The sequence below is a fragment of the Rutilus rutilus genome (assembly GCF_951802725.1).
Source record: "Rutilus rutilus genome assembly, chromosome: 21".
NCBI classification, from domain to species: Eukaryota; Metazoa; Chordata; class Actinopteri; order Cypriniformes; family Leuciscidae; genus Rutilus; species Rutilus rutilus.
In genome coordinates, this window is record NC_140226.1 from 4,728,628 (window position 1) to 4,755,178 (window position 26,551).

General features: G+C 44.3%; 2 protein-coding genes across 2 annotated transcripts in view; one reads left to right on the forward strand and one right to left on the reverse strand.

Moving 5' to 3' along the window:
* Nucleotides 1–96: 96 nt before the first annotated feature.
* On the forward strand, nucleotides 97–8,079 carry adi1 (acireductone dioxygenase 1). Its single transcript, XM_084393072.1, has 4 exons — nucleotides 97–262; nucleotides 6,739–6,858; nucleotides 6,952–7,131; nucleotides 7,216–8,079. The coding sequence occupies exons 1-4, from the start codon at nucleotides 143–145 to the stop codon at nucleotides 7,330–7,332; spliced, it is 537 nt and encodes a 178-aa protein (XP_084249198.1). The 5' UTR covers nucleotides 97–142; the 3' UTR covers nucleotides 7,333–8,079.
* A 5,913-nt stretch (nucleotides 8,080–13,992) lies between these two features.
* Nucleotides 13,993–26,551, reverse strand: part of trappc12 (trafficking protein particle complex subunit 12) — a 37,336-nt gene continuing 24,777 nt past the window's right edge. Inside the window, exons 5-12 of the mRNA XM_084392724.1 lie at nucleotides 26,260–26,398; nucleotides 24,933–25,045; nucleotides 24,750–24,822; nucleotides 19,068–19,141; nucleotides 17,351–17,449; nucleotides 15,830–15,933; nucleotides 14,960–15,047; nucleotides 13,993–14,515 (exon numbers count right to left, since the gene is read on the reverse strand). Of these exons, the coding sequence (XP_084248850.1) occupies nucleotides 14,273–14,515; nucleotides 14,960–15,047; nucleotides 15,830–15,933; nucleotides 17,351–17,449; nucleotides 19,068–19,141; nucleotides 24,750–24,822; nucleotides 24,933–25,045; nucleotides 26,260–26,398 (933 nt within the window). The 3' untranslated portion in view covers nucleotides 13,993–14,272. The remainder of the gene's footprint in view (nucleotides 14,516–14,959; nucleotides 15,048–15,829; nucleotides 15,934–17,350; nucleotides 17,450–19,067; nucleotides 19,142–24,749; nucleotides 24,823–24,932; nucleotides 25,046–26,259; nucleotides 26,399–26,551) is intronic.

The following is a 26,551-nucleotide window of genomic DNA, read 5'->3' on the forward strand; positions in this document are numbered from 1 at the left end:
CAGTATTATTATAAATATTTATTTATTTATTTATTTGTTTGTTTGTTTGTTTTTTTAATCATAAGTCACTTTTATTTTGAAAACCACAAATTCCTTTCAGTGCTTTGCTTTCTGGGCTTCCGCATGTGGAATAAACCTGAGTATGATGGAGGCATGGTACATGGATGAGTCCAGTGAGGACCAGAGACTCCCTCACAGACTGAGCCCGAACCAGCCCGTGGCCCGCGAGCAGCTCCAGCACATCGGAGTTTATTACTGGAAGGTTCGGTCTGGAATCACTCAGATTAATGTTGCAAACATCACGTGATACCAGCTAAAACTGCGCTTTATGACGAATGCAAAATAGAACTGTTGTTAACCATTGAACCAATTATAATATAGGATGGCATTCAAGTACATTAAGACGCTTTTTAGAATCTTTTATTGTTTTGATGACTATTATATTTAACATAATTTAGTTTTATTGCACTAACCCTTTGCAATAAGTATTTTGGTACTATCATACAAATATACCCTGGTATTCTTTTTCAGTTACTATAATATATATATACAATATTACAATTTTACAAAATATTACAATATTACAAAATTACAATACAATATATATAAAAAATATTTCATTTATATATACAATTTTATTTCAGCTAATTTCCAAGGCAACATTTCTCAGTTGTGTTTAGTTTATGAAGTTGAAGTGCTAAAATAACTAATAATTAAAAATATAAAAAATAAATGCTAAATCAAAATATTAACAATAACGACACTCGGTTACTAACGTAACATCGGTTCTCAGAGAGGGAACGAGTGTTGTGTAAGTTTAGCTTACGCTACGGGAAAACTCTCTTTTCTCGAGAATACTGAAGCAAAAAATGATCCTTAATTTTTAGAATGTAAAACGCATTTGCTGCAGCAAGCAGACCTAGGCGAGACAACTGGCGCGCCTATTGGCTGCTCTGCGGCAACTGCTGCAACCTATCAGTGCATCAGACATGACGTCAGCGCCAATGAGAGGCTCGCCTCGCGCTACGTCATGGCCCGCCAAGATGGCTGTGGCCTTAGCCTATAAATACCCATCGCCCAGGTTGCACTATGATTTCAGTCGACTGGAAGCCAAACCATAGCGCAGCACAAGCACGGCAGGCTACGCAACACTCGTTCCCTCTCTAGAGAGAACCGAGGTTATGTCAGTAACCGAGTGTCGTTCTCTTACGAGAGTACTCTTGTGTTGCGTAAGTTTAGCTTACGCTACGGGAACCCTATGTAAAGCGCCGTGCGTGCTGAGGTTCTAACACTTATGTCCCAAGGGCAGTAGGCCGTGGCTCATGTATAAGTGGAACGGTCGCAACGGCAGAACAAGGCGGAACAACCCGGTGTTATGAGATAGTTGCATACACATATATACATATATCCACCGAATGAAACGAAAAGCTGCTCTGTTTGCCTAAAGGCAGCAGAGCGCTCCACATAAATCCTTATAGCCCTTACTGGGCAAAGGAAGTTAACCCCAACCTCACTGTCGGACGCAGGGAGGGCCGAAAGGGAAATAACTTGCGCTCTAAACGGAGTCGCAAGCACCTTCGGGACATAACCATGCCTTGGTTTGAGGATGACCTTAGAGTCATTAGGCCCAAATTTCAGGCCCGTAGCGCTCACCGAGAGCGCGTGTAGGTCACCCACCAGTTTTACTGAGGCTAGTGCCAGCAGAAAAGCGGTTTTGAATGACAGGTACTTTAGCTCCACCGCGTGTAATGGTTCGAATGGTCCACCTTTCATGGCCTCTAGGACCGTGGAAAGGTCCCAAGCTGGAACCGAGGGTGGCCGAGGAGGGTTCAGCCTCCTAGCTCCCCTGAGGAAACGGATTATGAGGTCATTCTTTCCCAGCGACTGGCCATTCACAGGCTTCGTAAAAGCCGCTATAGCCGCCACATACACCTTGAGCGTGGATGGGGTTCTCCCGCTGTCCAACAGCTCTTGTAGGAAAGAAAGCACCACTGTTACCTCACAATCTAGCGGCTTTAAGTCATGAGCTGAGCACCATTCAGTGAACACTGACCATTTAGACGCATAGAGCCGTCTAGTAGACGGAGCTCTAGCCTCTGTGATCGTGTTCAGCACTCCCTCCGGGAGGTGAAATGATGATAGTTGATCGCCCACAGCTCGGGGTATGGGTGCCAAACTGCGCCCTGGGCCTGGGACAGTAGGTCCTTTCTCAGCGGAATCGGCCATGGAGCTGTGTTCCCCAGTTCTATCAGTTCTGGGAACCAAACTTGATTCTCCCATAGCGGGGCTACCAGACTCGCTTGATTACCTGTGGTAACAAGGCGACCGGGGGAAACGCATAGAGAGGACGCCTGGGCCAGTTTAGGGCCAGCGCGTCTCTTTCTTTCGAAAAGAACATTGGGCAGTGAGCGTTGGTTTGCGACGCAAACGGGTCTACCTCTGCTCTGCCGAAAATGTCCCAGATGTTTTGCACCATCAGGGGATGCAGGGACCACTCCCCTGGGGAAAGCTTGGCCCTGGATAGCATATCTGGGCCCACGTTCAGGACGCCCGGCACATAAGCCACTTTCAGCGAGCACAGATTGTGCTGGCCCCATATGAGCCAATAGCTGCTTCTTGCAATAGCAAAACGGCTCCGGGACCTGAGGCCACCCTGCAGAACATGGTGGTTCCTTAACGCGGGGAGGAAAAACCGAAGGGCGTTTTCGACCGCTTTCATCTCTAGACAGTTTATGTGTAGATGCTTCTCCGCGTCTGACCACAGGCCCATAGAAGGTCTCCCTTCGTAAAGGCCCAACCCGTGTTGGAAGCATCTGTCGAGACTACTTTGATTTGTGAGGCGATGCCCAGGTTCACGCCGGACTGGTACCAGCCGGCTCTCATCCACGGCTTCAGAGCTGCTGCGCATGTCTGATTCACCGTGAGACGAAGCAAACCTGATGTCCACACTCGCGCTGGCACACGCCGTCTCAGCCACAGCTGAAAGGGGCGCATGTACAGTATAGCAGACCCAGCCGCAGCACCGTCGAGGCTGAGGCCATGAGACCCATCATCCTCTGAAACACTCTGAGGGGAAGATTCTTCCCTACAGTGAATGTCGCTGCTAGGCGCTGGATCGCTGCCGTGCGTTCTGGGCTGGGGGATAGAATACTTTTGGCCCAGTTGACTCTGAGACCCAGATGGGCCAACAGTAATGCTTTGTGTAACACCAGTTCCTCCTTCGACTGTGCTATAATTAGCCAGTTGTCCAGATAGTTCAGGACTCTCACGTCCCTTTGTCTGAGGGGCGCGAGCGCCGTGTCCATGCACTTCGTAAATGTACGAGGTGCTAAAGACAGGCCGAACGGAAGGACGGTGTACTGATAAGCCTGGCCCTTGAAGGCGAATCTCAAGAATGGCCTGTGACGGGCTGCTATTTGGATCTGAAAATAGGCGTCTTTCAGATCCACTGATATAAACCAGTCCCCCGGTCGAATTCGAGCGAGGATTTGTCTGGTTGTGATCATTTTGAACTCGCGTATCATCATCATCATCGCTTTGTTCAAACGTCTGAGATCTAGTATAGGGCGGAGCCCACCATCCTTCTTTGGTACTAAGAAGTAACGGCTGTAAAACCCCGACTCGCTCTCGGCCAAGGGGACGGTTTCCACTGCCCCTTTTCTCAGCAAATTCGCTATCTCGGTGCGAAGTAGGTGTGCTACTTCCTGATTCACAGAGGTTTCGACCCGGGCCGTGAAGCGCGGCGGTCTGCGAGCGAATTGTAGCGAGTAGCCCTGTTTCACTATCTTTAGCACCCATTTTGAGACCCCTGGGATCAATTCCCATGCTTTCGCGTGAATGGCCAGGGGTAGAATGAAATCTGGGCTCCGGTCGCTGGTATTCGGGGACCCGGAGACCCAGCCATGATGACGTACTTCGTTCACCATGTTCATTTTGAATGGGGCAGCCGGCACTTCGTGCAGTGGCTCTGTAACTGGCACTCCGGTCGTAGAAACGGGGAGATGTTGTATTACAGCTGTGTGGGCTCGCGGCGCGAGGCACAGAGTGCTTTTCACAAAGTGTGTGCGCTGAGAAGCAGACACGTGATCTGCACTTGAAACACTGCCAGCTCGAGCTGGGTTCATACGCTGAGGCGTTATGTGTGTGCGTAGCACAGATACAGTCGTTTTCATAGGCAGGGGTGAGCGCTGTACAACGGGCACATTTCCTACACTTAAAACATGAACGGCATGAGCTGGTTTGACTGATATGGACCCTGTGGTGGTGTGAGACACTGCGTGGGTAGTGCTTGTGTGTAGGGGTGAACACTGGGTAGTGGGCACTTTTCCTACACTTAGCGGTCGAGCGACCTGAGCCAGCTTTATTGTTTTCGACCCTGGATGAGTGTGACACACAGAGAGGGTAGTGTTTTTGTGCAGGGGTGGGCACTGGGCAGTGGGCACCTTTCCTACATTCAAAACACCTTCGGCCTGAGCCAGAATATGACCAGACATAATGCTCTTTTTGAGATTTATGTGGGTCGCCGTAAAACGGCGTTTGTGTGCAGGCGAGTGAGTTGAGGAACTGACTCGTTGGCTGCTGAATACACTCTTTGAATCGCCTCTGTTGAGGGAAATGAGAGAGCGGGTCGTGCTGATTTTGATGGCGGTCCGGCCGCAGCGGGACTTAACCATCGGCACTTTCTTAGGGGGGCTAGGAAGACTTAGGAAGCAGCTCGGCGCGAGCTTCGGCCTGGGTTCGGGCAGGGGGCGGTCTGCGGCGGCTAGTAGAGCGTGAGCGCTGACGTGCATCCCGGGCCTGGTGATGTTGCGGGGCGGGTGGAGGAGGCGGTGGGGGCGCTGTTCTTCGAGTGGGCGGCTGCTTCTTAGCGCGGCCTGCTGCAGAGCTGGAGTGCCGCGGCAAAAAGTGTCTCATAGCTTGAGACGTTTTCTGCACCTCCGAGTATCGCTCCGCGAAGCCCTTCACCGAGGGACCGAAGAGACCGGCTGGTGAAACAGGAGCATCCAGAAAGGTGGCGCGGTCGGACTCGGACATGTCGGACAGCGTTAGCCACAGGTGATGCTCTGTGACGGTGAGGGAGGCCATGTTGCGGCCAATGGCCTGGGCGGCGGCTTTAGTAGCTCTGAGAGCTAAGTCCGCTAAGTCGTGCTCCTTAGGTCCGTCACACACTCCTTCGTTGGTCCAGCCTCGTCCAGTGAACGGAGAAGGTTGGCCTGATAAATCTGCAAAACAGCCATGGCGTGTAGTGCAGATGCGGCTTGACCGGCGGTAGCGTAGGCGCGGCCAATCAACGCCGAAGTGGTCCGGCAGGCTTTGGTAGGCAGACTCGACTTGGACCACCATCCCGCAGAGAGCGGACACAAGTGCGTTGCTACGGCTTCCTCCACCGGAGGAATAGAGAGATATCCCCTGTCTTTCGCGCCGTCGACTGCGGAGAGCGTCGAAGAGACAGAGGACCTCAGCCTGGCCGAGTACGGGGCTCCCCACGACCTGGAGAGCTCATCGTGCAGCTCGGGGAGGAAGGGAGCGGGCCTCAAAACAGGTGCAGAGCAGCGTCCTGGCAGAAAAAAGCCATCCAACCTGTTGGGCGTGGGCTCCTTGGGCATAGCCCAGTCAAGGCTGAGGTCCTCCACGGCCTTCGTGAGGAGGCGGAGAAGCTCAGCGTCGACGGAAGCCCTCACGCTGGACGCTTGTGTCGACGGGGCGGGGTCAGGGATGGAACCCGACCATTCCTCGCTCCCGGTCGCGAGAAGAGAGCAGCTGTCGTCCTCCACGGCATCCCCCTCCATCTCCTTGGCCGCCGCGGGGCGCTGGCCGTCAAGGAAGGAGACGGGGGACTCCGAAAAAGAGGCTCGCGGGGACGCTGCCAGCGAGTGCTCTTTCACCGAAGCTTCTGGTGGCCTTTGTGAGCGGCGCTTCTTACGGCGTGGCCAACAGAAGGCATGGGAGAGGCGGACTTGATGACGAACAAAGCCTGTCGAGCCCGCAAGGTCGAGAGAGGCAATGACTCGCATTCACGGCAGCCACCGTCGGCGAGCGCGTGGTCTTTACCCAGGCAGGAAGTGCACAGCACGTGGCGGTCCCTGTCGCTAAGAACGGCTCTGCACGAGCCGCAGAACATGGAAGGCATTTAGAAATGCCTTTCTCTCTTTTAGAGAGAAACGTGTGTGTCGCAGCAGCAAACACACAGAGCAGTAAAAGGATATAAGCGCCGGATGGAGCAGGTACGGCGAGTGAAGGCGGCGAATATCCAGCCGGTGTCCTCAGAACTCGAGCTCGTCCCACTGATAGTGCTTTTCGACAGCGCAGCTTCTTCTCTCAGAGATCCAGCGAAGTGTAGTCACTCGCTGAAAGGAGACTAAATCATAGTGCAACCTGAGCGATGGGTAAATATAGGCTAAGGCCACACCCATCTTGGCGGGCCATGACGTAGCGCGAGGCGAGCCTCTCATTGGCGCTGACGTCATGTCTGACGCACTGATAGGTTGCAGCAGTTGCCGCAGAGCAGTCAATTGGCGCGCGAGTTGTCTCGCCTAGGTCTGCTTGCTGCAGCAAATGCGTTTTACATTCTAAAAATTAAGGATCCTTTTTTGCTTCAGTATTCTCGAGAAAAGGAGTTTTCCCGTAGCGTAAGCTAAACTTACACAACACAAGAGTACTCTCGTAAGAAAACTATAAATGTATGTCAAGCATACTAAAATAACGTTTGAATGGTTCTGCTCTTCTTCTTTTTTTCAGTTAAATGCAGATATTTATGAAAATGACCCAGAACTGCAGAAGATCCGTGAGGAAAGAGGTTATTCCTATATGGATATTATAACCATTCACCCGGATAAACTTCCTGATTATGGGAACAAAGTAGGTTATGCATATCTTCATTGATTTGGTATAAAATTAATGGTTTTCAGCATGTACTGAAATGCCTCTGTAAATCTGATTCCTGCCTTCTAGGTGAAAATGTTCTATGAAGAACACCTTCATCTTGACGACGAGATCCGTTATATTCTGGACGGGTCGTCTTACTTTGATGTGAGAGACAAAGATGACCGCTGGATCCGATTGGCCGTGTCTAAAGGTGACCTCATCACATTACCGGCGGGAATCTACCACAGATTCACCGTTGACGAAACCGTACGTGTCTTCATGATTCACTAAAGTATTTGCTTCCAGTAGTTTAGCAGACGCTGTTATCAGACGCAACGTTTTTCTCCTCAGAACTACACTAAAGCCATGCGTCTGTTCATCGGCGAGCCGGTCTGGAAGGCCTATAACCGTCCGGCTGATGACTTTGACATCCGTAAGACCTACGTCACCTCCCTGAGATCCTCCTGAGATGTTCCTGAGACGCCACATCTGATTGGTTTAGAGTTAACGAAGGACCGAATCACAGGATTGCTGACGTGATCTTTATCAGAATGAAACTCTGTAGTGCCTTTAACAAACACTTTTGACAGGGGTTGCAATCATGAGTCGTAGATCTTACGTGTCATTGCTGATGATAAACACATAATACAGTATCATTTAGTATTTTGATAGTTATGACGATAAGAGTTTAAAACTGACGTTTTGTAGCAATAATTCATTACTTTCTATTAAAAGATGTGGGGAAGAACTAGCCTACAAACTGTTGTGTTTTTTATGTTTCATGTTTCCATCTAAAGTTAAACTTATCCGAATTCAACTTTCAATGTGGAAAAATTGGAATACAACAAAATCATCACTTCCTGATAAACTAGTGCAAAATATCACTAAGAAAAATGGTTGCAAAAAAAAAAGGTGTTGGTGTTTCCATCCAGTGTTTTTTATGCAACATCCCAAAATGCACATAATAATAAGTGGATGGAAACATGATTTGCGTCATAAAATATATTTGAACACATTATTATATGGTAATACTGCGATGCAAAAACTGCACAGAACAAAGTCATTATACTGAAGACAACATTATAAAAAGTAAATAAACTGGATTATTCTTGATGTTGGTTATATGAGAATGCTGTCTGTATATTTATATGCTTGCCGTTTGTTTTGTTATTGATATCGCAACACTAAATGAGTATCAATATAGAAATATTATGCTAAAAATTATTTTAAAAGAGATGTAAAATATTATAAATTTTTCTAATTTTAATTGACAACTATATTTAATCATGACTGGCATGTTGACAAATAGGTTTTCAATATTATTGGGGTATATAGAGGTTACTTGAACATTTACTGATCTATACGCATTTCACAGATTTTATTATACATGAATTATATAAAACAGTACATCACAGTTCGACAACATAGTTATTCATTCAAGCTGATTGAATAGGGTAAAAATGTAACTAGTAAATATCACCACACTTCATCAGTTGATTGATTACATTAAGAGTAGCAAAAACAACCTTTGTTTTGCATGTTTTCTGAAATGCAGTGATTTAAATATGCAAATTAGACATTATCTAATTAAATGTCCACTCATTTGCATACATATCCAGAACAGAAATCTGACCATCGGATAAAGCCGGATTTAAAAATGTTGTTTCATTTGGTTGACATGAATAAGTCATATTGTGGATTTTGAATATCTCTTTTTATCACTCCATAAATCAGAAAATACTGTTAATAATCAGAAAACAATTAGGAATAAAATTATGTATAAATCAGGCGATTGATATATGAACAAACCTCTCAGTAAAAGCCTTCAGAATATATAGATAGGAATGTAAAGTTTGGTGTACGTAAAGTGGAGATTTCTGGTTCAGTGAATGAGAAAAAAAATAATTCAATAAATAATATTTCCACGAGTCAAATAGCCTAAAATCTCAAACCTGACCAAAGCATGATTTGTTTTTATGTATTGTTGTCAGCAGTGTCTTGCATGAATATTTCTTATTTCTTTTTTCTCGCCCGCGCCTTTGAGTTCATAAAAAGCCCAGGTGAGTAAGAACCAGTCAACAAACACGGTAATGTCTTGTCCTGTTATTGTCACCTGCGCTTCATGTCACATGTTTAGCAAAGCCTTCTCTGTCGGCAATATAGGATTTATATGTGATAAATGCAAGGAGACAGTTAGGCTGACGGAGAAGATTTCAGAACTAGAGACACGCATCCAAACTTTAATTGAGGATAGTAAGAGTGCTAGAGCTTTAGATACTGCTTTGGATGCGCCTAGCATAGTGAACTCTTTATATGATTAGGTTCCGGCTGAAGTAGTGCCTGAGCAGCAAGGCAAATGGGTGACAGTGAGGGATCGCTCTAGTCGCGGATTAAAAAAATTAACTCTTCCGTTCCGATTACCATAACAAATCGATTTGCAGTGAAACACCCACTGAGAATTCTGTTGATTGTGCCCTAGTAATTGGTGATTCTATCACACGGAACGTGAAAATAGAGACACCAGCCACCATAGTCACATGTTTGCCGGGAGCCAGAGCGCCTGACATCAAAGCAAATTTAAAACTGCTGGCTAATGCTAATTGTAAATTCTCTAAGATCATTATTCACGTCGGCACTAATGATGTTCGACTCCGCCAGTCGGAGATCACCAAAATTAATATTAAAGAGGTGTGTGAACTTGCAAGTACGATGTCAAGCACTGTAATTTGCTCTGGCCCCCTTCCTGTTCGCAGGAGTGATGAGATAGTCAGTAGATTGTGTTCACTCAATGGCTGGCTGTCGAGGTGGTGTCTGCTTAATAATATAGAATTCATAGACAATTGGAAAAGTTTTTGGGGCAAATCTGACCTGTTGAAAAGAGATGGTATTCATCCCTCCTGGGATGGTGCTGCTCTTCTCTCTAGTAATTTGGCTCATAGTCTTAGAGCTCAAACATGACAAATTGGGGCTCAGGTCAGGAAGCAGACAGACTGGCTAAACCGACTGTCTGCTAGCGGCCTCGCGTCACCAAGGTCAGATAAATCCCATCACATAGAGCCTCTTTCACCTAGATATCATCATATCGAATCTGTGTCTGTTCTCCGAATTTGGAAATCCAAAAAACGTCCAAACCCATCTAAGGTTAAAAATGTAATTGATGTTCAACAAATAAAAAACAGATATAATACAGATGAGCAAATGCTAAAGCTTGGGTTGCTGAATATTCGATCGCTTACTCCAAAAGCACTCTTTGTTAATGATATGATTACAGATTATAACCTAGATGTGCTGTGTTTGACAGAAACCTGGCTAAAACCAAACGATTACATTACTTTAAATGAGTCCACCCTGTTATAAACATGAGCCTCGTCTGAAAGGCAAAGGGGGAGGTGTTGCTGTAATTTATAGCAATATCTTCAGAATAACTGAGAAGTCTTATTTTAAATATAATTCTTTTGAAGTGTTATATCTGTCTATCTAGTGTAAATGATAAATCACGTTTGAGATTTGTGCTGGCTACTGTACACAGGCCACCAGGACACCATACAGACTTTATCAAAGAATTTGCGGACTTTCTATCAGAATTAATATTGACTGCAGATAAAGTACTAATTGTTGGTGATTTTAATATACACATCGATAATGAAAAAGATGCATTGGGTTTGGCATTTAAAGACATTCTGAACTCAATTGGAGTTAGACAACACGTGTCAGGACCCACTCATTGTTGTAATCATACTCTAGATCTAATATTATCACATGGAATAGATGTTGATGTCGTTGAAATTCTGCAGCAGAGCGATGACATCTCAGATCATTATCTAGTCTCGTGTAAATTACATTTAGCCGACTCCGTGTTATAAATATGTGAGACCTATCACTTCTGCCACTAAAGATTGCTTTATCAATAATCTTCCTAATCAGTTTCATCATCTCAGCATCCCAGATAGCTTAGAAGAACTCGATATTGCAACATAAACTTTTAACTCTCTCTTTTCCAGCACTTTAGACACAGTTGCTCCATTGCACTTAAAGAAGATGAAAGAAAATAGTCCAACGCCGTGGTACAACGAGCACACTCGGGCCCTTAAGAGAGCAGCCAGAAAAATGGAGCGCAACTGCAAGAAAACAAAACTACAGGTATTTCGGATTTCATGGAAGGAGAGCTCGATTACTTACAGAGAGGCTTTAAAAGCTGCTAGATCTGCTTATTTTTCAACCCTATTAGAAGAAAATAAACAAAACCCTAGGTATTTATTTGAAACAGTGGCTAAACTAATGAAAAAGAAAGCTTCAAGCCCAGAAGTTTCCAAGCAACACAGCAGTAATGACTTTATGAACTTCTTCACTTATAAGATTGATAATATCAGGGACAAAATTATAACTATGCAATCGTCTTCTACAGTATCGCATCAGGCAGTGCATTTTAGTCTCCCTGAGGAAAAATTTGATTCATTTATTGCTATAGGAGAGGAAGAATTTTGCAAACTCGTTAATTCATCTAAATCGACAATGTGGCGAGCAGGACGAGGCCAAGGGCCGTGAGAGAGCGGCACGAGGCCGGTGGCGTGATTACTCTGATGAGCGTGTCGACACCTGCGCGACGCACCGGTCTCGTATCTCTCACGGAGGAGCGGACGCATAAAGGAGGAGCGACAGTGAAGAGCGAGAGAGGAACAGGCCTGAGTTTGTGTTATGTTTTGTTTCTGTTTTATTGTGACAGCAGTCGTCGGTGAGGGGCTGCTGTCTTTTACTTTCGTTTTGTTGTTTTATTTTTATCATTAAAAATGTTTGAATGTTCGCCGGTTCGCGCCTCCTTCTTCCATAACATCTGAACTGTGTTACAGACAACATGTTTGTTAGACCCTATACCGACTAAGCTACTGAAAGAGATGCTTCCAGAGGTCATAGATCCTCTTCTCAATATCATTAATTCGTCTTTGTCTCTAGGATACGTACCAAAAAACTTTAAGCTGGCTATGATTAAATCGCTTGTTAAAAAAACGCAACTTGACCCTACAGAATTAGTCAATTACAGGCCGATCTCGAATCTGCCTTTTCTGTCAAAGATATTAGAAAAAGCAGTATCCTCACAACTGTGTTCCTTTCTTGAAAGAAATGATATCTGCGAGGATTTTCAGTCAGGATTTAGACCGTACCATAGTACCGAGACTGCTCTCGTTAGAGTCACAAATGATTTGCTCTTATCATCCGACCGTATCTCTCTATTAGTGTTACTCGATCTTAGTGCTGCATTTGACACCATTGACCACAACATTCTTTTAAATAGATTCAAACATTATGTTAGCATTAGTGGAATTGCATTAGCATGGTTTAAATCATACTTATCTGACCGATATCAGTTTGTAGCAGTAAATGAAGAGATGTCTTAGTTCAGTATGGCGTACCACAAGGCTCAGTACTAGGACCGCTGCTGTTCACTCTGTACATGCTACCATTAGGAGATATCATTAGGAAACATGGAATTAGCTTCCACTGTTATGCTGACGATACTCAGCTCTATATTTCTTCCAAACCTAACGAAATTTACCAATTCACAAAATTAACGGAATGCATAGCTAATATAAAAAATTGGATGACTCGTAATTTCATACTTCTAAATTCTGAAAAAAACAGAGATTCTAATTATTGGACAAAAAACATCCTCACGTAATAACCTAGAATACTGTCTAACACTTGATGGCTGCTCTGTTAAGTCTTCGTCGTCAGTTAGGAACCTGGGTGTGCTCTTTGATACCAATCTGTCATTTGAAAGTCACGTGTCTAGTATCTGTAAAACCGCATCTTTCCATCTTAAAAATATATCTAAATTATGCCATATGCTCTCATTGACAAATGCGGAACAATAATTCATGTGTTCATGACATCAAGGCTAGATTATTGTAATGCTATTATGGGTGGTTGCCCTGCACGCTTAATAAACAAACTACAGCTGGTTCAAAATGCAGCAGCTCGAGTTCTTGCCAGAACCAGGAATATGACCATATTAGCCCAGTTCTGTCAACACTGCACCCTATTAAACATCGCATCAATTTTAAAATATTGCTGATTACTTACAAAGCACTAAATGGTTTAGCTCCGCAGTACTTGAGTGAGCTCTTAACACATTATAGTCCTTCACGTCTATTGCGATCTCAAAATTCCGGCCAGTTAATAATACCTAGAATATCAGAATCGACTGCTGGCGGTAGATCCTTTTCCTATTTAGCACCAAAACTTTGGAACAGTCTTCCTAACATTGTCTGGGAAGCAGACACACTCTGTCAGTTCAAATCAAGACTAAAAACACATATCTTTGGCCTAGTATACACATAACACATTATAGACTTCTTTAATTCAACGTTAGGCTGCATAGATTAGGTCAGCCGGAACCGGGAACACTTCCCATAAATCCTGATGTACTCGTTACATCATAAGAAGAATGGTATCTACGCTAATTTTAGTGTCTTTGTTTATCCCGAGGTTTTCCCGCAGCCTGCCGGATCCAGGCCGTATCCAAATCTGACGAAGGACCTTCGCCTGGACCGATGACAACGCAGTGCTGAAGTGCCAACTAGTCTCTCCCTATGGAGGATCCCACTACCACTCCAGATAAAGCATTGTCGGGAAAATTCGTTTCGCGTACCTACCCCGAAGTGACAAAATAAAATAAAATTCTGTATCAAAATTAATAAGGAAAGACCAGTACTTTGTTTAGGCTTGGTTTGTAGGGAATTACAAACCTGCGCACATATATTCAAACGCACATAACTATAGAACCAATTCTTAATGCGCATGTGAACGCCATCAGCGTTTCTCACAGGTTCGCGTTTAAAGTCTGTGTAGAGAGAATGGTGTCATCTTAGCGGCCCCTAAGTTAATAACTAATGATCGTTGCGACGGAAGCGAATCAATCAAACCTAACTTTAGCTGGAAAATAACTTTATTAAAGAACCGCTATAAAGCCAAAACAATCTCTGTTACCTTAAATTATACGTTTATCTCTGTAAAGCTGCTTTGAAGCAATCTAGATTGTTAAAAGCGCTATATAAATGATGACTTGACTTATCCTGTGAGCTCAACTGTAGAATCACAGTTTTATTCATAAAGCACATCTCCACATCAGAACAGGTTTTCATACATTTATTCACAAGATTTAATTTTCTCATTTTCAGAAATACACAGTACAGTTGTAATTAGCTTACACTCTTTGAAAACAATCATTTAATGTGCTTAAAAGCATTTCTCTTGATTCCTGAAACAGGGGTAAAAGTGTGTAACCCTTTTTTTTCTGTCCTGTGCGGAGCAAAATATCGACATCTCAAGTTAACTTTGGTCCTGTCTGTCCACCGTAAGACTTGTAAAAGCTTTATTTTCCACGACGGCGCGCAAGTGTTGCGTTTGGTCCTCACACGAGCTTGAGGCACTGGATGTTGAAGCTGTCTCCTTCTCGACAGGCCGTGGCCTCCAGCAGAGCCTGCTTCTTCTGCGTGCTGCGGGACGACTCCAGCTCGTACATGGTGGTGAGGTTGAACAGCACGCTCTCGTGCAGGTACAGCGCGGGGTCCTTGTGCACCAGGCTCTCCAGCTGGCCCAGGGACTCCTTCAGCCGGCCCAGATACAGGAGACACACCGCTGCATTGTTGTTCGCCTGAGGAAAGAAAGCTCAAGTTGTTAGAACTGGCACATGCGTCCGATGTTCATCAGCTGCTGTTTTTCTAGTGGTAAAGTCCCCATGAGATCAAAAATGACAGTACTTGTTTTCTTTATGGAATATTACAGTATGTTTTATCTGTGCACTCATTTTTAAATTTAGAATATCTTCCCCTCCCTCTTGCAGCATCTCTTCTCTTCTCTGATGAGGAGGGCGGGGCAACCTGTCACTCACATGAGATCAGCCAATAGCAAACCACAGCCATCCAATCAGTTCCCCACAGACAAAATCAAGCCCCGCCCACAGTTGTTCTTGTTCCAGAAGCCGTTTCACTCGGATATACGGCAGAATAGAGAAGAATCGACGAGCGCAACACCCGTTTCACGCCGATTTTAAGCATCACTTGGTCATCAGTGTTCTGGAAAGAGAACGAGCACTCACCACTGGGTTCTTGGGATCAAGCTTCAAAACACTGGAGAAACACACGTGTGCGTCTGCGTAGTTATTCTGGCTCAGATAAACAAAAGCCCTGTTGACAACATCACAGTCACGTTACACAGAAGCACAGACTCTACACTACCGTTTAAGTATTACACTAAAGTTTAAGTTCTACCGTTTAAGTACTACACTAAAAGTTTGGAGTAATTATGATTTTTTTACAAAATTTTTGAAAGAAGTCTCTTTTGCTCACCAAGGCTGCACTTATTTGAATGTATACTGCAGTAAAAACAATAATATTGTGAAATATTATTACCATTTCAAATATTTTCAGCATCATTACTCCAGTCTTCAATGTCACATGATTCATATTTTTGTGGAAACCGTGAAGTTTCAGATAAGACATATATACAGTAAATATACTGTTATTATCAGCAAGGACACATTAGTTGATGAAAAGTGAATTTTATAACGTCACAAAAGATTTCTATTTCAAATTCAACACTGATGATAATAATAATTGTTATTAAATAATTGTTAAAAGAAGCAAATCATCATATTAGAGTGATTTCTGAAGGATCATGTGACACTGAAGACTGGAGTAATGATGCTAAAATTCAGCTTTACATCACAGGAATAAATTACATTTTAAAATACAGTATATTCACATAGAAAACAGTTATTTTAGATTGTAAAACTATTTCACAGTATTACAGTTTTTACAGTATTTTTGATTAAATTAGTGCATCCTCGGTGATCAGAAGAGACTTCTTTAAAAAACACAGAAAAATCATAATTATTCCAAATTTGAAAGCAGATTTCAATAAGCGACGGACATCATGCTGCTGTTATCGAGCAGAAATCAGTGTTTACCTGTTCATCAGAACTGAGGTGTCTTCATCAGGTGTTTTTCCCTTTGATTGACAGGCCTTTTCCACATCCTGAAAGTACTTCTCCGCAGTTCTTATGTCTCCAATCTAAAAATATGAACACACAGAACATTAATTACATTCTCTGTGTGAAGATAAAACATGAAGAGCAAAACAGACTCTTTGATTCTCTTCAAAAACAAGTAACTCTGCAAAGAATGGACACCGTTCACTCATCCAGTCGACTTGATGACAGTAATCACAGAAAACGGCTCAACGGCTGAGCCATTGCAAGTATCATTCATTTAAATAACTAAACATAGGTTTAATAAAAGCTGCAATAAACAAGGTGCTTTGAAACAATAAACTGATGGTTCTGTTCAATGACTCTTCTCATAGATTCATTTCCTTGTTTCTGTTTCGGATTCATTCACTTTCCCTTTCCATTTTCCCCATGTATGCATGATTGTGTGTATGTGTTTGTTTAGATTAGTTATGTGTTTGTGATTTAGTTAAATAAAACTTTTGTGCACGTTCTTGTGTGTTGATTCAGGTCCCTTCAGAAATCATTCTAATATGCCGATATTCTAGTCTGGCTATCACCAGATCAAGCTCAGTCTTTTAAGATCGAACATTAGTCTGCGGAGTCTGCTCTGTATTTTCTACTGCACAAGAGGCGTGATCAACGGGCATAGTGCAAATGACTCTGAGACTGTACGCAATTGGATAGTCCTTCAACCAATCAGACCAACGATCCGGGTGACGTACTTTGCAGCGAAAACTCCAGGCAGGAAACGTGTCAACAAACGTGTTGGTTTGGAGCATTGATGAGCGGTTTGCAGAAGCAATGGCATCCAGAGATTTTTGCAGGTTGTGCAAAAAAACAAACAAACATGAAAGTGAGTGGTATTTACATCCACTCGAGCGATTTGTTTGCTAAACTAAAGAAGCCATTGAGCATCGTCGAGAGGTTAAAAGGAATTGGATTGGATTAAACCCGCCAATAGCGCGCCAGGTGGATAAGCCAGTTTGTGATTGGTCCCCGCAGATTTGTAACGGAAGCAGGATAGAAGAATGTACGTGTGTCCAGCCTGAGCTGCAGGGCGAAATCAAATTCATTTGGTCAAATAGTTCACCCAGTCTCCCGATTTTCAGGATTCTTTGATAAATAGAAAGTTAAAAAGAACAGCATTTATTTGAAATAGCATCATTCTTAGCATTATTAATGTCTTTACTGTCACCTTTCATCAATTAAATGCATAAAAGTATTAATTTCTTTTCAAAGAAATCTCACTGAACCAAAACATGGTTTACTGAACCCAAAACAAGACACATGCTAAACTTTTCTGCTATCTAAAGCGCTGCTATTTCCTTCAGAAACTGCAGCCCTGACCTCTGTTTGGCGTATGTCATGTGATTCAGTGTCTCCTCCTGATGTCAGGTGAGTATTGTTCAGGTGTCCCTGTGTTTACACGACAGTTTCACAAGTTTTGGCCCTTTTGGCCTTCCATACCCTGTCTCTCACCTGTAGGAAAATACGTCCGATTCCACTCAGCAACTGCACGCTTTGCTCCGGCTCATACTCGATGATGGAGTGATACGTCTCCACCGCCAGAACATAATCCTTAATGTGACAGGAAGGGGAAATCATTTCAATAAAATGAGCTTTTATGAAAGGTACACTATGTAACTTTTGGGTCTTGCATGCGTCTTGTAGCCGGAGCTACTTCTCTCGGAGCTAACACTTTCATGTTTTCCTCAGTATCTTGTAGTTCCAAACCTGTATTCTGTTGAAATATACTTCTGCATGAATCTCCATTCAACAACAATTCATAATCACCATGTCTGTCAAGCTCCAAAAGAACACAAAATCACGACGAAAGTTCCATAAAAGACGCCTATCTGACTATATTCCACGTTTTCTGAAGTCATCTGATAGTGCTGTGTGAGGAACAGGCCGAATGCATCATGTCAGTTTGAACACGCGGGATGGAGGACGAGATTCGAGAGGAAGACTGTGTGAGCTAGTTCATCCAAACCATTTACGCCATTGACTTCCACAGTATGGAGAATAAGACTATGGAAGTCAATGGGGTCCATCAACTGTTCGGTAACCCACATTCTTCAAAATATCTTCTTCTGTGTTCAGCAGAAGAAAAATCATGCAGGTTTGGAACAATAAGAGGGTGAGTAAATGATGACAGAATCATAAAGCATCAGCTGACTTCAGAAGTCTTAAAATATATAGCGCACAAGGTGTACTGAATAACGTTTTTATGCATTTTTATCTTTGAGCTTGACAGATGTGGTCACTGAAAAGCATGTGTGAAGGTTCTTCACAAATTGTCCTTTTGAGTATCATAGAAAAAATACAGCATATGGATCTTGAACAACAGCGGTGAGCAAATGGCTGTTAAGGAAGTACTGTGTCTATTAATAGGTGAACCTATAGTAACATCTTCAGCTAGTCAGCTTGAGATCCTTTTCATCTGAACTGGTTATATCTCTTAAGCCATATTCTCCCGCACAGTCACGCAGAGACGAAGCACAACCGCTGGAGGGCCAAAAGTTACGCAGTGTACCTTTCATGTTAACTAATGTTAACAAAAGAAACCTTATTGTAAAGTGTTCCCATATTACACTGTAACAAGGACACCTTAAAATAAAGTGTAATCCAGCATTTTCATTTTGTGGATGAACTATTCCTATAAGGTTTCTGAGCCAGTAGGACTCAAACTATTGAAACAGAAACAGTTTTCACCTCACAAAACCCTCGTGTTGGCACTGCTAAAACTCTCAGGGAATCCATGTATGACATTTATATATATATATATATTCATTACAACAACAATTCATATTTGTGATTGTGAGTTTCTTTGTGGTGTGTCTGCTAACCAATTTCTATGCGTGTCACTACAGTCTTTAGCCAGCAGATGGCACTCATTTAACATGATAACTTGCACAAAAAAAAGAAAAAAAATATTTCAGCTAATGACAATCTAAATCTAAGCGTATACCATATAGGTATAGTATGTGTGCATAGACACGTTTTTACCAATAGAACAATGATCAGAAAACCTATTTTATCCCATTTCAATACTATCCAGTCGTCACCTGCTTGAAGGAAACCCTATGATTTATAACCCTAGATAGAGTGTGTTTGTATGCATACAGATATGATTCAGGTCAGATATAAATGTGTGACTGAGTATATGTGTGCGTATGTTTGTTCGCCCATGTACCTTCATCATTAGCAGACAGTTGGCCATGGAGTACATCACCCTGCTCAGACGTGACCTCCACAGCTGGATCGAGGCTGAAACACACACACAGAGAGAGAGAGAGAGAGAGAGAGAGAGAGAGAGAGAGAGAGAGAGAGAGAGAGAGAGAGAGAGAGAGAGAGAGAGAGAGAGAGACTGAGCAAATGGACTGGAATTGGAAATTGCAGTCTTTCCATCCTTTTCCCGGCTTCAAACCATCAATTATTTGTCTGCTGGTGGGAATTATAGTGCAGGAGGAAAAGACAGAGTGACAATCACATTTATTTCCCCCCTCTGGCTCACTGTAGACCCCCATCAGCGAGCCGATCTGATCTCAGATCTGTGTGTGTGCGCGCATGAACAGACCGATGGGTGTGAGACCGCAACTGAACAGAAGAAAGAGAGCGACACTGCATCATGCCTGCCACATAAACACACAATGATAATATGATAATATTCCTGAAGGGCATACAAATTAAAAATAGGATTGTCAATCAATTAGAACTATATGGAAGAATAGTCAGACAATTCTAGTTTTTTTTTTATGGAAAATTTGATTCTTCAGGCTTTTATTGCTCATTTGAACCATGCTGATATTTATGTGGACAGAGGATAAGATAAATTCTGATAGTTTGCAATGTAAATCATTGAGATCTTTAAAACATTATAGAAGATAATTACATAAAATGCATATAAATATTAGTCATCACTCTATATCTGCCAATAATGTGTTAGTTAGATGATATTTCAATGCTAGATATTGCAACGATCATATTTGATACACACATTTGAATGAAAAAAAAATGATGTATGGATAATCAAGTAAACCTAAGATGCTTCAGTCCAGTAAGTGTTCATCTTGAAATATTACTAACAATATAAAAGTTATTCTTATGTTTACTTTATAAAAATCAGTAATCTTTCACAGCAAAAAGACACGTGAAACACGAGCTGAAGGAGGATGTCTTTACAATTATACTAAATGGCCTTTTACTGCTTATAGCTGAATTGAACTAATTTTATAATTGATGAAATTTACAGAATTATTGAACTGGACTGAATAAACAGTGAACTAAATTGAGCTAAATAATAAAGCTATTTTCTTTTTTTTAGAGCTGCTTTAAAGCAGAATTGAATTCTGTTTGTATCTATGATAATTATTTTCCTGTTTATCACTGTAAAGCTCCTTTGAAACAATCTGTATTGTATAAAGTGCTATATATATATATATAAATGTGACTTTACTTAAAAAGAAATTCAGAGTTTCTATCACATCGTTTTGGAGTGGCTTTTGCCATTTTATCAGTATACTAAATGGAGGACAGAAAATGATATTGATTATATTGAAGATTATATTGCTTTGGACCTGAGCCACCCACAGCACTGCAAAATTTGCACTTTCGACGCACATTATAGGATGTTTGTCTTCGAACTGAACCCATCCTCCTCAGATTAACCTCTCATCCTCACCAAAAAATCCTCACACTGCCAGAGGCAAACTAGGGCAATGAACAGCCACACTAATCTCAGGGTGAGAGTAAAGGGGGTGCCAGCAGTCTGTCAGCACTTGGCAGCTCCCTCAGAGACATGTGCCCATGACGGAGGGAGTCCGTCCCGCTGAAACCACATCAGGCACACAGGCGGTGGGCCGGTGGGGGGCTTCTGAAATCACAGACTCTCCTCATAGCTATGCTGAAGCATGTATTTATCTCTGTCTTCACCAAAACAACACGTGAGCAAATCAATCGAGCATGCAAGACTTATAGAACACGTCAGCTATCTGTTCTGATGGATCGCTACCATCTACGGCTCTTTCTTGGGTTATTTGAGAGTGATTTCAAATTTTTATCTCAAATTATAAAGGTGATGGTAAATGGTGATGTAGATTTTAATTTTTTTTCCTATACATTTCAAATGTTTTCTAAATAAATATATATGTTGTGAACAGAATGCATTTGTATTTTTCACACTGAAAATAAATAAAATATATTACTAAATGTATTTCAAGGGGCAGAAAAATAATCCAGTTCAGACCTCCGTGACTGTGGCAGACACCACCGCCCCAGGGGAAGTGTGTGCAGCCCAGACACACAAAATGGTGGTAGCCATTACTGGAAGCACTGAGAAAAGGGGAAAGACCAGGACCACCAGACTTAAGACCATTGGGCTAGGGAGCGCTGAGATCAACAGAGTTGAGACCACTGGGCTAGGGAGCGCAAAGACCAACAGACTTGAGACCACTGGACTGGGGAGCACTGAGACCAACAGACTTGAGACCAATGGCTGGGGAGCACTGAGACCAACAGACTTGAGACCACTGGACTGGGGAGCAATGAGACCAACAGACTTGTGACCACTGGGCTACAGACTTAAGACCACTGGGCTAGGGAGCTCTGAGACCGACAGAGTTGAAACCACTGGGCTAGGGAGCGCTGAGACCAACAGACTTGAGACCACTGGGCTACAGACTTAAGACCACTAGGCTAGGGAGCGTAGAGACCAACAGACTTGAGACCACTGGGCTAGGGAGCGCTGAGACCGACAGAGTTGAAACCACTGGGCTAGGGAGCGCTGAGACCAACAGACTTGAGACCACTGGGCTACAGACTTAAGACCACTAGGCTAGGGAGCGCAGAGACCAACAGACATGAGGCCACTGCGCTGGGGAGCGCTGGGACCAACAGAGTTGAGACCAACAGACTTGATGCCACTGGGCTGGGGAGCGCTGAGACCAACAGACTTGGGACCACTGGGCTAGGGAGCGCTGAGACCAACAGGCTTGAGACCAGCGGACTTGAGGCCACTGGGCTGGGGAGCGCAGAGACCAACAGACTTGAGACCACTGGGCTGGGGAGCGCAGAGACCAACAGACTTGAGACCACTGGGCTAGGGGAGCGCTGAGTCCAACAGGCTTGAGACCACCGGACTTGAGGCCACTGGGCTGGGGAGCGCAGAGACCAACAGGCTTGAGACCACTGGGCTACAGACTTGAGACCACTGGGCTAGGGAGCGCTGAGACCAACAGACTTGAGATCACTGGGCTAGGGAGTGCAGAGACCAACAGGCTTGAGGCCACTGGGCCAGGGAGCGCAGAGACCAACAGGCTTGAGACCACTGGTCTTGAGGCCACTGGGCTGGGGAGTGCAGAGACCAACAGGCTTGAGACCACTGGGCTACAGACTTGAGACCACTGGGCTGGGGAGCGCTGAGACCAACAGGCTTGAGACCACCGGACTTGAGGCCACTGGGCTGGGGAGCGCAGAGACCAACAGGCTTGAGACCACTGGGCTACAGACTTGAGACCACTGGGCTGGGGAGCGCTGAGACCAACAGGCTTGAGACCACTGGGCTGGGGAGCGCAGAGACCAACAGGCTTGAGACCACTGGGCTACAGACTTGAGACCACTGGGCTGGGGAGCGCTGAGACCAACAGACTTGAGACCACCGGACTTGAGGCCACTGGGCTGGGGAGCGCAGAGACCAACAGACTTGAGACCACCGGACTTGAGGCCACTGGGCTGGGGAGCGCAGAGACCAACAGGCTTGAGACCACTGGGCTAGGGGAGCGCTGAGACCAACAGGCTTGAGACCACCGGACTTGAGGCCACTGGGCTGGGGAGCGCAGAGACCAACGGGCTTGAGACCACTGGGCTACAGACTTGAGACCACTGGGCTAGGGAGCGCTGAGACCAACAGACTTGAGACCACTGGGCTAGGGAGTGCAGAGACCAACAGGCTTGAGGCCACTGGGCCAGGGAGCGCAGAGACCAACAGGCTTGAGACCACTGGACTTGAGGCCACTGGGCTGGGGAGTGCAGAGACCAACAGGCTTGAGACCACTGGGCTACAGACTTGAGACCAATGGGCTGGGGAGCGCTGAGACCAACAGGCTTGAGACCACCGGACTTGAGGCCACTGGGCTGGGGAGCGCAGAGACCAACAGGCTTGAGACCACTGGGCTACAGACTTGAGACCACTGGGCTGGGGAGCGCTGAGACCAACAGGCTTGAGACCACTGGGCTGGGGAGCGCAGAGACCAACAGGCTTGAGACCACTGGGCTACAGACTTGAGACCACTGGGCTGGGGAGCGCTGAGACCAACAGACTTGAGACCACCGGACATGAGGCCACTGGGCTGGGGAGCGCAGAGACCAACAGACTTGAGACCACCGGACTTGAGGCCACTGGGCTGGGGAGCGCAGAGACCAACAGGCTTGAGACCACTGGGCTACAGACTTGAGACCACTGGGCTGGGGAGCGCTGAGACCAACAGACTTGAGACCACCGGACTTGAGGCCACTGGGCTGGGGAGCGCAGAGACCAACAGGCTTGAGACCACTGGGCTACAGACTTGAGACCACTGGGCTGGGGAGCGCTGAGACCAACAGGCTTAAGACCACTGGGCTGGGGAGCGCAGAGACCAACAGGCTTGAGACCACTGGGCTACAGACTTGAGACCACTGGGCTGGGGAGCGCTGAGACCAACAGACTTGAGACCACCGGACTTGAGGCCACTGGGCTGGGGAGCGCAGAGACCAACAGACTTGAGACCACCGGACTTGAGGCCACTGGGCTGGGGAGCGCAGAGACCAACAGGCTTGAGACCACTGGGCTACAGACTTGAGACCACTGGGCTGGGGAGCGCTGAGACCAACAGGCTTAAGACCACTGGGCTGGGGAGCGCAGAGACCAACAGGCTTGAGACCACTGGGCTACAGACTTGAGACCACTGGGCTGGGGAGCGCTGAGACCAACAGACTTGAGACTACCGGACTTGAGGCCACTGGGCTGGGGAGCGCAGAGACCAACAGACTTGAGACCACCGGAATTGAGGCCACTGGGCTGGGGAGCGCAGAGACCAACAGACTTGAGACCACCGGACTTGAGGCCACTGGGCTGGGGAGCGAAGAGACCAACAGGCTTGAGACCACTGGGCTGGGAAGCGCTAAGACCAACAGAGTTGAGACCACCGGACTTGAGACCACTGGGCTAGGAAGCGCAGAGACCAACAGGCTTGAGACCACTGGGCTAGGAAGCGCAGAGACCAACAGGCTTGAGACCAGTGGGCTACAGACTTGAGACCACTGGGCTAGGAAGCGCAGAGACCAACAGGCTTGAGACCACTGGGCTGGGAGAGCCGAGACCAACAGAGCTGAGACCACTGGGCTGGGGATGCCAGCTGCTCGCACTGATATTAACGGTGGATCCGCCACACTGGATGCTAGTCTTGTCCGCCCGAGACGAATACAGTGGCCAGGTTGGTACAGGCCGATGGTATATGCAGCAGCCAAGCTCTGCGGCCACCATTGCAATAGGTGCATAACCCCATAAATATATTTATATAGTTATATAAATATATTTAACAAATATATTAGTTGTTAAATGTATAGTAAATTTTTGCCATATGGGTTTTTTTGTTTATTGTACGAATATTTTGATATCAGTGATTGCAAGATAAGTCATCAAAAAGAGAAAGACTGCAGAGTCTACAAGTGTATATCTGGTAAAAGACTATAATGTAATTTAACATAACAGATACAGAATCTTACAAATAAACAATTTGAAGGGTGGTGGAAATGAGGATGAGCAAACAATGACAGATTTTTCATTCTGTTTGTATTTGACATGCACTAGGTCTAGAGGAGAGATTTCAGTGGTCTGTACCGAGTCTGTTGTCCTGTGTGAGGTTCATCATACTCCCGTCCTCAGCTAAACCCTCCTGCAGGTTACTCAGAATCTGTGAAAGGACAAGAACAGAGGTTTTACAACCCCAATTACAGCTATGCTAATTAAATTTCAGAGCTCTGCAGAGCAGGTGCAGCCAGTGAGGTGTAAAGTTCAGCTCACCTTCTGACAGACGCTCTTTATTCTGTGGAGGCGGTCCAGAGTATCCTGAGGCTTCTGCAGATACTGAGGGAGCTCGGCGTGCAAAACACGCATGGAGAACGGCACCATCGAGCCTTGACCATCCAAGAAAGAGGCATATAAAACACATTTAGGGATATTAACATGCATAGGCTATTCTCTTCTCTATCCTATGCATAGGCTAATGCATAGTCTTTCTCTTCTGCAAAAACTAACAAGCACACATTTCCCATTCTTGCTTCTTTTTCTGTCAGTAAATACACTGACGAAACAGACTCCATGCTGGTGAAACAAGCTTTGATCACACCACTCTTTGATATCAGGATGGATCCTGTAACGTAGACCTGGGTCTGAAGATCTTCACATTTCACCTGACCGACTGCAAATGTTTTTTATTGGTATGACTGGAAATAAAGCTCTGTTGGGTAATGGGCTGATATTATGATGCATTTGAGAAGTAACTAATTGCTGGATTTGCCCAATTTTGCCAAGTTCGTGGCATCCTTTGAAAGATATTTACAGTCCCATTAAAAAGTTTGGGGTCTCTACGATTTTTAAAAAGTCTCTTCTGCTCTCCAAGGATGAATGTATTTGATCGAAAACACAGTAATACTGTGAAATATTATTGCAATTTAAGATAACTGTGTATATTCACAATATAATACAACAACTTATTTGGTGCCTTTGCTTTCTCATAGAACAAACACAAAACAAAGAATTACTGTGATAACTACAAACACTAAAAACAAAACAACCTAGAACAGCTGAAGGACAAATGCATTCAAAGCAAAAATATAATTGTACAGGTAATGCTGTAACACAATACATACTTGCATTTGTATAAATTAAATAATCAGACTTTTATTACCATTATAACATAAAAATAACAATGATAATAAAAATTAAGAGGTACAAAAAAGAGATCAAGTTTATTATCCTAAATATTGCAAGCTATCTAATAAGACTTTAGGCAGAGTATTAATTACACAATCAGTGATTACAGAAAGTCACCACTTTTTAAATATGTAATTTTGGTGATCAAAGATGAGTTTTAAGGGATAAAATGATTGACTCCAGGGGGACTTTAAAATTCAGCAGCAACAGATAATACTAATATTATAATAAGTTAAATTAATTATTTATTAATAATAATAATAATAATAATAACAGAATAAAAACAGAAATCTTTAATAACACTATAAATGCCTTTACTGTCACTTTTGATCAATTTAATGCATCCTTGTTCAATAAAAGTATTAAATTCTTTAAAAACAATGTAATCAAACTGACTTGATTAAACTAATTTTACCTCGTCTTCCAGGGTAAACTGTCGGGTAATATTCATAGTAGAGGTTTGGATGGTCAAGATTCCCAAAGGGCTCAAACTCCAGTTCAGCATTCTGGAAAAGGTTGAGCTTCACCAGAAGAGCAAGACGCACAAACCACAGCTGCAGAGACAAAAGAGGAGTCTGTTTCAACATAACAATTCAACATTTTGTTCTTTCTGTAACTGAGTTGTGCAATGCTTTGTGATCTTCATGTATTCCAGACGAGCTCTTCTCTGCAGCAGTGCGTGTGGAGCTGGGTGAGGCCGCTCATCA

Bases quoted from the DNA above. Each gene is read 5' to 3' on its own strand.
- adi1 (XM_084393072.1), top strand. From the start codon at position 143: ATGATGGAGGCATGGTACATGGATGAGTCCAGTGAGGACCAGAGACTC. The intron at 263-6,738 runs GTTCGGTCTGGA...TCTTTTTTTCAG, and splicing joins TCGGAGTTTATTACTGGAAG to TTAAATGCAGATATTTATGA. The intron at 7,132-7,215 runs GTACGTGTCTTC...TTTTCTCCTCAG, and splicing joins GATTCACCGTTGACGAAACC to AACTACACTAAAGCCATGCG.